At 43.6% G+C, this 12,899-nt stretch overlaps 1 protein-coding gene across 1 annotated transcript in view; it reads right to left on the reverse strand.

The window, feature by feature from the left end:
• The window catches only part of UBR1 (ubiquitin protein ligase E3 component n-recognin 1), a 718,041-nt gene that overhangs the window by 670,783 nt on the left and 34,359 nt on the right, over nt 1-12,899 (reverse strand). Inside the window, exon 2 of the mRNA XM_030215524.1 lies at nt 5,036-5,292. Coding sequence (XP_030071384.1) covers nt 5,036-5,292 — 257 coding nt within the window. The remainder of the gene's footprint in view (nt 1-5,035; nt 5,293-12,899) is intronic.

Raw genomic sequence — 12,899 nt, forward strand, 5'->3', positions numbered from 1 at the left:
TGCGTGGCCTTCCAATCTAGAACAAGCAAAGTTTAAGATAGGATGACGGAGGTGGAAGAAACGCAAAAAGACTTTAAAAAGCATTTAGAGAGTCTGGAGCAAAAGGTGGAGGACTTGGAGAATCGTTCCAGGAGGAACAATCTTAGGCTGGTTGGGCTGCCTGAGAACCTGGGGGGCAAGGATTTGGCCAATACCCTTGAGCGCTGGTTTACTGAAGTAATTTACTTTCCTGCAGGTATGGGGCCATTGAAGGTGGAGCGGGCCCACTGCATGGGGCCACAACATGCTAGCTCTGTTAAACTGAGAGTGGTAATACTAAGAGTGCTAAACTTTGCCCATAAGCTGCACATCTTGCAGTCATTGCGCATGGACAAATCTTGGCGGAGCTGGCGGGCTTTTTCGCCACTCTGCTCAAAGCTGTATTCTTTGAAAGTCCGCTTTGCTTTGATGTACCCAGCCGTACTGAAGATCACACATGAAGGTGTAGCCCGCTCATTTGAATCGGTACCAGAGGCAAAGGAGTACGTGGCCAAGCTGGAGGAGGAAATTGTCAGAGAAGCTGAAAGTGCAACATCACGTTAAGATGAATGTGAAATCTGGTGGCCCTTAGAAGAGAGAGGCTCAGTGGAATGGAAGTACAAGAATTTACAGCTGCTTCGGGTTATGCAGGGACGCTGCTCAGATAAATAAGGGGACATTTTGATATTTTCAGCCGTGGGCTCCATATAGAGAAACTGAACTGCATTGTTGTGAAGGTTTTCTGGTGGAGTTGAGAAGGAAGATTAAGGTTAAAGAAGGCTTGCTAAGAGATGTAGGAATACAGCAGGTATAGGAATAGGGTTGGGGAGTAAGCCTAATGAGATAAGTAATTATATATATATATATATATATATATATATATACAGTGGTGGAAATAAGTATTTGATCCCTTGCTGATTTTGTAAGTTTGCCCACTGACAAAGACATGAGCAGCCCATAATTGAAGGGTAGGTTATTGGTAACAGTGAGAGATAGCACATCACAAATTAAATCCGGAAAATCACATTGTGGAAAGTATATGAATTTATTTGCATTCTGCAGAGGGAAATAAGTATTTGATCCCCCACCAACCAGTAAGAGATCTGGCCCCTACAGACCAGGTAGATGCTCCAAATCAACTCGTTACCTGCATGACAGACAGCTGTCGGCAATGGTCACCTGTATGAAAGACACCTGTCCACAGACTCAGTGAATCAGTCAGACTCTAACCTCTACAAAATGGCCAAGAGCAAGGAGCTGTCTAAGGATGTCAGGGACAAGATCATACACCTGCACAAGGCTGGAATGGGCTACAAAACCATCAGTAAGACGCTGGGCGAGAAGGAGACAACTGTTGGTGCCATAGTAAGAAAATGGAAGAAGTACAAAATGACTGTCAATCGACAAAGATCTGGGGCTCCACGCAAAATCTCACCTCGTGGGGTATCCTTGATCATGAGGAAGGTTAGAAATCAGCCTACAACTACAAGGGGGGAACTTGTCAATGATCTCAAGGCAGCTGGGACCACTGTCACCACGAAAACCATTGGTAACACATTACGACATAACGGATTGCAATCCTGCAGTGCCCGCAAGGTCCCCCTGCTCCGGAAGGCACATGTGACGGCCCGTCTGAAGTTTGCCAGTGAACACCTGGATGATGCCGAGAGTGATTGGGAGAAGGTGCTGTGGTCAGATGAGACAAAAATTGAGCTCTTTGGCATGAACTCAACTCGCCGTGTTTGGAGGAAGAGAAATGCTGCCTATGACCCAAAGAACACCGTCCCCACTGTCAAGCATGGAGGTGGAAATGTTATGTTTTGGGGGTGTTTCTCTGCTAAGGGCACAGGACTACTTCACCGCATCAATGGGAGAATGGATGGGGCCATGTACCGTACAATTCTGAGTGACAACCTCCTTCCCTCCGCCAGGGCCTTAAAAATGGGTCGTGGCTGGGTCTTCCAGCACGACAATGACCCAAAACATACAGCCAAGGCAACAAAGGAGTGGCTCAGGAAGAAGCACATTAGGGTCATGGAGTGGCCTAGCCAGTCACCAGACCTTAATCCCATTGAAAACTTATGGAGGGAGCTGAAGCTGCGAGTTGCCAAGCGACAGCCCAGAACTCTTAATGATTTAGAGATGATCTGCAAAGAGGAGTGGACCAAAATTCCTCCTGACATGTGTGCAAACCTCATCATCAACTACAGAAGACGTCTGACCGCTGTGCTTGCCAACAAGGGTTTTGCCACCAAGTATTAGGTCTTGTTTGCCAGAGGGATTAAATACTTATTTCCCTCTGCAGAATGCAAATAAATTCATATACTTTCCACAATGTGATTTTCCGGATTTAATTTGTGATGTGCTATCTCTCACTGTTACCAATAACCTACCCTTCAATTATGGGCTGCTCATGTCTTTGTCAGTGGGCAAACTTACAAAATCAGCAAGGGATCAAATACTTATTTCCACCACTGTATATATATATACACACACACACATATACACTTTTCTTTTTTCTCTTTTCTTTATTTTCAGTTGAATTGCTTGCTTAGGTACCTGCTTGGGTACAAGTGGTAGTTTATTATGGGGGGAGGGGATGGGGAGGCGTTAAAACATGGTAATTCCTTTTTTAGGGAAAGTTTGTTTTTGTAGGGGGGGTACAGGGATGGGAGGGGGAGAGGGGGAGGGCTTGTTGAGGGGGGGAAGCTGGTGGGTTCTTAGAGTCGCTATGGGGCTGATAAGAGGTAAGGGTTTGGATCAAGGGGGGTGCAGAATGAATGGAAGTTACAGGGTGCGGAGAGTGTGAATGGGGGGTACATGGTATGACCTGGGGAGACGATGGCTGGGACGTCACCCTAGGCGTTGGCTTTGGAGATTCTTTGATAAGAATGGCGTTCAACTGTTTTTCTTATGTTAAAGTTAGTAACTTGGAATGTGGGAGGGATTCACTCCCCGATAAAAAGGGCTAAAATATTACAGCAATTGCAGAGACAAAACATTGATGTTGCCCTGCTTCAGGAGACCCACCTTAGTCAAGTAGAGCATGCCAAACTTAAAACACGGTGGGTGGGGGACTGTGTGTCTGCTGCAGCTTTAGGCAAGAAGGGAGGAGTAGCAATTCTAATCCGTAGAGGAGTGGCTGCGGCGGTTAGGCCCATAGTCATAGACCCGGGGGCAGATATGTATTGGCGGAATTGGAAATTCAGGGCCAAAAAATTTTATTGTGCAGCTTATATGTTCCTAATCAATATAAGAAGTTTTATAGCTCAGTGATTGGCCATCTGCTCAGTTATTCCAAGGCTCCTATGGTGGTGGGAGGAGACTTTAACACAGTGGGATCCTCAATTAGTCACAGGGGGTGAGACGGGACGTGGGGATGGTTAACAGAGGCCTGCAGCGCATAGGGCAGTTGCTAGATCTAGTGGACATTTGGCGTACATTGCATCCTACAGATAGGGATTACACACATCTGTCGCGTGCACATTCCACTCAAGCAAGGATTGATTATATCCTTATATCGAGGGAGCTGTTTGGGAGTGTGTTTACAGCAGAGACAGGGCCTTACACAATCTCGGATCACGCGTGGGTACGTATGGACTGGGCTATGGGACAAAGGAACTCTAGGCGGATTTCTTGGAGATTTCCGGTAGAGTTATATGGAGACAGGCGTTTAAAGAAAGGATTGTGAAATGCTGGCGGGATTATGAGGCACGGAACAAAGCATATGTAGGAGACTCAATCTTGTATTGGGATGCAGCAAAGGCGGTACTGTGTGGGGAAATTATTAGTTATTCGCATTTTGTTAAAACAGCTCGTAACAGGGAGATTTTGAGATTGAGTTCTCAAGTATGCAAGGCCCGTAGGCTATTTGGTCAGACCTATAGTGAGGTTCATAGATGTAATCTGTTGGAATTGAAGGTGGAGTTAAATGAGCTCCTCCACCAACAAGCCTTAAAATCTCAAGCCTATTATAAATATAAACTGTATAAGTATGGCAATAAAGCGGGACGTATGTTGGCTCGGTTAGCGCGCCCTAGGGGAGGCAGGGGGAGGGTTCTCTTGCTGAAGGACGGACGGGGGGTTATAGCTCGTACGGATGAGGCTATTTGTGAGGTTTTCTATAAATTTTATAGCCAACTATATGAAAATCCCCCTGAACAAGGACTTCCAGGATCACTTTATTTAGGCAATCTGGAATTGCCTTCTCTGAGGTGGGAGGAGCTAGAAAAGTGAAACGGATTGATACAGGAAGATGAGGTGGCTTCGGTAATAGCAAGAGGTACTCTGCTTAAGACTCCGGGTCCAGGTGGACTCCAAATGGAGTTTTATAAAATCCTGGGAGAAGAAATAATACCATCTCTGACTAGATATCTTAATAATTTGGTAGATGCAGAGGAGTTACCATCTACTTTGTCTTTGGCACAAATAGTAGTCCTACCAAAACCAGGTAAGGATCTGTCGAAACCGGAGTCATTTCGCCCTCTCTCGCTATTGAATGTGGAGGCAAAAATATTGGCTAAGATTATGGCTAATCGTATGGCACGGGTCTTGCCAAATCTTTTGGATGTGAAGCGTCTGTTCACGCTTTCCAAAAATAGGACTAGAGAGCATGCGATGAAACTACAGTGTAGTACATTTAAAACAAATGGGAGAAAATTTTTCTTCACCCAACGTGTAATTAAACTCTGGAATTCATTGCCAGAGAACGTGGTGAAGGCAGTTAGCTTGGCAGAGTTTAAAAAGGGGTTGGACAGTTTCATAAAGGACAAGTCCATAGATCGCTACTAAATGGACTTGGGAAAAATCCACAATTTCGGGAATAACATGTATAGAATGTTTGTACGTTTGGGAAGCTGCCAGGTGCCCTTGACCTGGATTGGCCGCTGTCGGCCACTGGGCTTGATGGGCCTTTGGTCTTTCCCAGTATGGCATTACTTATGTACTTATCTTTGAATGCCTTTTGGGTCCCACTGTGCAGAGGGGGCTATTTCAAGTAGATATGAATGCTTCTCACCTGCAAGAGTAAGTTGTCTCACCACCTTTGAAAACCTTTCCACAAAGTTGGGATGCTCCACACTGCTGTATCTTCTCCAAACAGATAACAGGGTCCTCTCCAAATAGGTACCATTCCAAAGGGGTGAAAATCAGCATCCGAGTCATCTCTTCTTCTTTCTCTGCCACAGGGTGCATTTCATCAAGGTAAATACCTGGCACAAATTTTGCCAAGTGTTGGTAAAATGCAGTATGAAAATCCAATCTTTCGTCGAACCACTAAGGAAACAAAAAAATAAAAACCAAAACACAAAAAAAGATTTAAAAAGACAAAAGGGAAAGAACTAGAGGCAAGGTGAGTGAAGACAGCAAAACATCTAACAACTACTACAACTACATTTAATTAATTACTTGCTTCCTCAAACAGGTTTGAAGCAAAGTATAATAAAATAAAAACATTAAAAATAAAACAAATTCACCCTACAAGTCATCTCCTGATCCAACTTCCCAAATCTATTTCCTCAATCCATTCCATATTATGCAGAAGCCCTCACAAATAGCCTTTAGTTTCTTACAAATCAATCATCACCTCATTAGTGGTGCAAGAAGGCAGGCATCTAAAGAGGATTCTTATTTCACCACTAACCATTTGATTCAATAAAATTCAGCAGGACTTGATCCCAGGAGTTAACACAAAAACTTAAACACACCTGAGGGAGGAGAACTCAAGTTTTAGCATTATAGAGGAGATTAAATGCAAACCACATTAACACAACCTGTGCTAACCCCATTTTATTTTTACTTGAAATCTGCATTGGATCATATAATTAAACACAGTATCTTAATGTATTACAAGTGGATTCAACAAAGCGGAGATACTTACAGTACCTGTAGCAGGTATTCTTCGAGGACAGCAGGCTATATATTCAAACAACTGGGTAATGCATTGCCCGGTCCGGAGCTTGTAGCAAGCTTTTCACAGAGCTCTTTTGGAGCACAAGACATGCTACAGTGCATATGCGCAAGTGCCTTCCCACCCGCCGCACGAACGCAGGACCAACAGTACAATACTAGAGTACAGAAGACAACTCCAAGGGAAGGTGGGAGGATATGAGACAGCATATAGCCTGCTGTCCTCTTTTGCTACAGATAATCATTTTTGCTTTCTCTGAGGACAAGCAGGCTAATATTCTCACAACTGGAGAATCCCTAGCTACCAGGCTCACGAGGAACAACCGCCAATGACAACTTGCACCTTACAATGGCGAGGTCAGAACAGAGAGAAAACCGGTAACCACCTGCAAATCATAAGAAGTGAAGACTAGGATAGTATAAAAACGGGCCCAGGCGAGTGAGCTGGATTCCAAAGCCCAAAGGAAAAGTGCATTACTATTCACCCAATTCTAGATATATTGGGAATGCTGCCCCAGGCATGCTACTTAGAACAGGAACGAGACATAAATGTGTGCAATAAAAAGAACACAGCAGCCTAGCCAAGCTTTCCAACAGAAGCGCATGATTCAATCATGGCTCTGACATTGCAAGTCTGAAGAGTATTATCCTGGGTAGCCTAGTCTGGGCGCAAGGAAAAGAAAAATAATGAAGCAGCTAAACAGACATTTTGCATTCCCCGATGGTGACCCACATCCTGTCAGAGGGAAGGAAACTAAACATCGAGGAGAAAGCCTGTGGTGCTGAGGTCGCTTCAAGCACAGGCCAATGCTCGCTTGTAGTCCAATGAGTGAAATACATGAATGCCATAGGCATGAAATCTGCAGAAAGGATGGAAGCAAGAGAGGCAACTAATGTAGACTGAACTCTGACACAACCCAAGGTAGGAATCCAGGATGCATGCAAAGAAACACTCCATTACGATGAAAGATTGAAACTGCCAAAGGTCATTGTTCTGGCAAGCCGAAGGAACAGGCATCATTAACAAAACTGTTCAGGTCAAGAATTCCCACCGACAGGAAAATATGCAGCGTAAAAGCAGCACTTACCAGATGAGGATACCAAAGCTGAGGTCTCAGAAAGCGTATACCTTACACAAAAATGAGAAGCACTGAAGAAACCAAGGCAAATCTCCACCGAGCCGACTCAGACTAAACTTAGAAAGATGGAGACAGTATGCTTATCAGATGGGAAACCTATCCAATTGGAAAGAGAAACAGTTCCTAAAGGAAGCTTTCCGAAAAACCAGCAACTGTGGAGAAAATTTCAGGAAAACACCAGGAAGCTAATGCAAAACCACTATCAACCCGGCCTGTGATGGCCAGAGACCAGAGGATGGTATGCAGAAAGAGACCCCTCCCCCCATTCCTCAGGAAGAGGGTCGAACAAAACTCCACAGTCCACGGCACTCAGAACATGCATCAGAGTGTTGGCCCTCGGTCTAATTTGCTCAGGAACAGAGATCTGCCCCAAGAGGGAGAAGAGAGGAGACAAACAGAGAAGGATTGTTCTCCCAAGGAAAGGGAAAATGTAAGTGACGGTAGTCCGTTATGCTCCTACTGCTTTTTGCTTGCATATATGAAAAGGTTTATCAATTTTTCAAGGATGTGTGTGACATTTCATTGATGCTTATTTTCCTTCTTTGGTACAAAAATCTGCATATGGATAAGACCACTAACCAATAACAGAGTGGCTTTCAAAATGCTTGACATCAAAATAAAGTTCTAAACTCCTTGAGATTTTAACTTTTCCTTCTTCTAGAAGAGCAGGAATTCTCAACCCAGTCCTCAGGACACACCCAGCCAGTCCAGTTTTCAGGATACTCACAATGAATCTACACAAGATTTTCATACAATGGAGGTAGGGCATGCAAATCCATTATGGGTATCCTGAAAACCTGACTGGCTGTTTGTCTCAAGGACTGGGTTGAGAACCACCGCTATAGAGAGATTTGACTTTTGGTACATTGCTGTATTTTAAACTATGGGGTTTATGTACTAACCAACAGGATTTCCAACAGGTTTGCAACATCTCATAGGAAGCTTTTCTATAGATGTAAAATCATCAACAGAGCAAAGTTTCACATGAAAATCATGAGGCAACTGGGGAAAAAGTTCTCACTTGTAAAAACAAGCCTGAAATGCCTTTTTTTGGGATGGCCATTTTCACAACAATTTTAAAGGAGATATTTACATTATTTTGCTTAACAGCATCTCCATGTATCAGGCTACATGCAAACATTTACTACAAGATGGTACAAAAGATGAGATTTAATGATACCTGTGTTAGCTTCCTTGCCTTGTGTCCTGCTAGACCAGTCCAGACTCCTAACAGCAGATGAAAATACATACATTGAACTATTCTAGTGACATCATTGCCATAAGCGCTGGTGCAGCCTAGAATTCTCCAGTATACCACTGCCAAAGCAAAGATTAGGTCCAATTCGCCAACCACCACTTAATCTCCACTGGAACAACAGCAGCATATAACCTCTGATATCAATAAACTATAGCCAAACCAGAGAGGCAAAAAGGGCAGGCTGAGCCCCCCAAAAAAAGATAATGGCGGAATTAGAAAAAGTACAAATAAGAGAGACCAAAATGATGGGGATGGAACTCCTCTCATATGAGGAAAGGCTTAAGAGGTTAGGGCTCTTCAGTCTTTGAAGAAGAAAGGGCTGAGGGCAGATATGATAAAGGTCTACAAAATCCTGCATGGATTTGAACAGGTAAACGCAAACCAATTGTTTACTCTTTCAAAAAGTACAAAGACTAGGGGACACTCCAGGAAGTTACATAGTAATACTTTTAAAAGAAATAAGAGAAAATTTTCATTCAATTAATAGTTAAGCTCTGGAACTCACTGCCAGAGGATGTGGTAACAGCAATTTGCGTATCTTGGTTTAAGAAAGGTTTGGACAAATTCCTGGAGAAAAAGTCCATAATCTGCTATTAAGACAGAGACATGGGAAAAGCCACTACTTATCCCTGGGATTGGTAACATGGAACCTTGCTACTCTTTGCAATTCTGCCAGGTACTTGTGACCTGGATTGCTAGTGTTGAAAGCAGAATACTGGGCTAGATGGCCTGACCCAGTATGGCTATTCTTGTGTTCTTCTGTTTCTATGCTACACAAGCTAACTCATTCTCCAATAAAAATGCACTGGGCCATTTTTAAGGGGGGGGGGGCTTATTTCTCTGGAACGTCCAATCTGATCTGGCCCATTTTCAAACTCTACATTTTTTACCTGATTTTCCCATATGCTAAGTTTCATCCTGTTCCACAACATTTTCAGAAAGTTATTTTGCCCCCAAAAGGACAACCATTCTCTACCCTTTTGGCATACTTGCACTGGGTTGGAAAGAGCAAGTAGGGAAAGCAACCAGAGAATGGGCCTTGCAAATATTGTGAAATTGTTGTAAGTGGCTCAAAATTTCTGGGATCTCAAGATATGAGCACATCTCACCAATCTTAAGTAGACTGCACTGGTTGCCAGTCAAATGGCACATTCAGTGGAAGGTTTCAATTCTTATTTTTAAAGCACTGAACAATGAAGTACCTTTGACCTTAGCTACTACTACCTTGAGGGTTTGTTGTCCTCCTCATTCATTATGATCATCAGATAGATTGTGTATGGCAAAAAGAAGGCACTTCCAGTAACAACTTGAGGAGTACAGAATAACAACGTTCAATATGGAATGGGCTCAGTTGTGGAATTCACTTCCTTCAACATTGTGCACTATGAAATTCCTTTAAAGCATTCTTATTTCAAAATGCTTTTAAATAGTTTGTGGTAGACTTGATTTATGAAATGTTCAGTAAGGCTACTTTTGATTACTGTTTTAGGGCCCTGTTTACCAAGGCGCGCTAGCATTTTTAGCATGCACCAACACTAGAGACACCCATACATTCCTATCGGTGTATCTAGCATTAGCACGCTCTAATTTTTAGTGCGTGTTTTAGTAAACAGGGCCCTTATTTTTAGTTTTGTCTTTTTGTTATGAATGTTGGATTGTAAACCACCTGGTACCTAGGATAGAGTGGTCTAGAAGTTTTAGAAATAAAAATCTCAGTGTATGTGGTTCAATTATGTCTGCATTGTTTTTGGGTTGTTGAGTATTGGAGTATGTGTATATACATGTATGTGTGAACGTGTATGTGTAGGTTGTAGTTGTATGTTTATTTTATTTATTTAAAAATTTCTATTCCACCTACAACTATGCGGGTTACAATAAAACATGCACAATAACAACACACAAACTCAGTTTACAACAAGCAAAACTGGTATTTCAACCCCATGCCTGAACATATGTGTCTTCAATAACTTGCAAAAGGATGCCATTTTGCCACACAGTCTTAAAACCCCAAGTAAAGCATTTTAAATCTGTAGACCAGCAAAGGAAAATGTTGTTTTCCCAAGTACAAGCATATTTCACAGAGTGCAATTCCCTAGTGTACATTGCATGCTCTACTCTCAAGGGCCTTAAAGGCCGATACACTACAATAGCCTCATTAAAGTACAAGGGAACCGAGTCTGCGTACATCGCTTGGTGAATCAAACATGCAATCTTATACAATACCTTAAATTGAATAGTGCTGTCTTTTGTGCAGGGGTGGGGGGCTTTTTTTTCTTTTATGGGGTGGGGGGAGATAGCTGCAGGGCAGTGGAGCAGTTAGGGTTTGAGGGTAGTTTGTAGGAGTAGTGGGAGTAGTTGCAAAGGGTACTGTTTGATGATGGGGCAATTTGCATGGAAATAGTTTTGTGGGGCAGTTGAACAGACAACAGCTCTGTCCCTGAGTTTAGGCTTTTGCCTCCCTTCCCCCCACAATTTCAAACTTAGTGGGTGTGACTAGTTTCTCTACTGGGGAGAGCAAACTTCAGCCTCAAAGCTAACAGCTTTTTAGAGAATCTACCTTTTAGAGCTAGACTGGCTACAGACAACAGTTCTGTCCCTAAGTTTAGGCTTTTGCCTCCCTTCCCCCTACAATTTCAAACTTAGCAGGTGTGACTAGTTTCTCTACTGGGGAGAGCAAACTTCTATTTCTGTCGACAACATGCTAATTCTTCCTGTCTCATCTGCTCGCAACCTTGGGGTCATCTTCAACTCCTCCCGCTCCTTCTCTGCCCATATTCAACAGATTGCTAAAACATGTCATTTCTTCCTTTATAACATCGCCAGAATTTGCCCTTTCCTTTCTGAATACGCTATCAGAACCCTCATCCACACTCTCATCACCTCTCGCTTAGACTACTGCAACTTGCTTCTCTCAGGTCTTCCACTCAGCCATCTCTTTCCTCTTCAATCTGTTCAAAACTCTGCCGCACAACTAATATTTCGCCAAAGTCGTTATGCCCATATCAGCCCTCTCCTGAAATCACTTCACTGGCTCCCTATCCGTTTCCGTATACAATTCAAGCTCCTCTTGTTGACCTATAAGTGCATTCACTCTGCAGCCCCTCACTACCTCTCCACCCTCATCTCTCCCTACACGCCTTCCATAGAAGTCCGTTCACTAGGCAAATCTCTCCTAATTGCACCCTTCCCGTCCATCGCTAACTCCAGACTCCGCTCCTTATGCCTGGAATAGGCTTCATGAGCCATTACATCTAGCTCCATGGAGAAATTAGACCTTACCTGCTAATTTGCTTTCCTTTAATCCTTCCAGACCGGCCCAGGATTGGACTGATGGGTTGTGCTCGCCTACCAGCAGGTGGAAACTGAGAAAAAACTCTGACTCTAGAGAGCCAATAAGAGCCCTGGTCATGTGACCCTAGCCTCAGTATTTGAACAACAAAGCAGAAAGGAAAAGAAGAACCTATATTCTGTGCCATGAGGAATCCAAGCAGCCAGGAAGCACAAGAGAAACATGCGTAAACTACGGCGTAGCTGTGACACTGGGCTCACCAACAACTCGCTTCAGAGCTGAGGTATGGCCAATTATGTACAGATTTATGTATTTCTTTAAACTGTTCAACTTGCATAACAGAGTTATGAAATTCTTCAAACTGTTCAACTTGCATAATATAATGAATTATTTAACCATTTAACTTGGAGAACATTATGCAATTCCTTTAACTGTCTAACTTGCAGAACAGCTCTGTAGACGACAGTTGAATGTCTGTACACAGTAATGTTGAACCTTGACTGAAAGATAGCACACGGGAGGGGCCTGGGCCGGTCCGGAGGGATTAAAGGAAAGCAAATTAGCAGGTAAGGTCTAATTTCTCCTTCCTTAGCATCCCTCCGGACCGGCCCAGGATTGGACTGATGGGACGTAACAAAGCAGTACTCCTACAGGAGGGACCCCAGCAAACCCGCTGTGAGCACTCGGGATGCAAAGACCGCCTCCTGACGACACTGAACATCTAACCTGTAATGCTTTGAGAAAGAATGAAGAGACGACCAAGTCGCCGCCTTACAGATCTCTTCTGGAGGCAAAAAGAAGCACTCCGCCCACGAGGCTGCCTGCCCTCGTGTAGAATGAGCTTTAAGCGCCTCAGGAACTGTTCTGCCCGCCAAGAGATAAGCAGACGCTATCATCTCCTTGATCCATCGAGATAACGTGGGCTTAGAAACTGACAAGCCTTGCGGTGACCAGCAAAAAGAAGAAAAAGATGGTCCGAGCGACAGAAGTCGTCAGTAACTGCGAGATATCGTTTAAGAACTCTCTTAACATCCAGAGTATGCAACTTCTGCTGCTCCTGGTGAACTAACTATGATTGTGTATTGCCTTGGACAAGGACATGGAAAGGTCCAATTTTGTACACCGCAAGTATTATGTCCTCAAGATCTGTCCAGACCCAAATTAAGTTAGATCCTTCCAGGTCATGGCAATATCCGCTACAACTTGCAAGCTGCAGGACCACAAGTCTTGGGTCCATTTGAAAGATACGGGTTCACCCAGCCACAGAACCAAATGTTACCAGCCTGAC

The sequence above is a fragment of the Microcaecilia unicolor genome, chromosome 9 (genome assembly GCF_901765095.1).
Source record: "Microcaecilia unicolor chromosome 9, aMicUni1.1, whole genome shotgun sequence".
Classification (NCBI taxonomy): domain Eukaryota; kingdom Metazoa; phylum Chordata; class Amphibia; order Gymnophiona; family Siphonopidae; genus Microcaecilia; species Microcaecilia unicolor.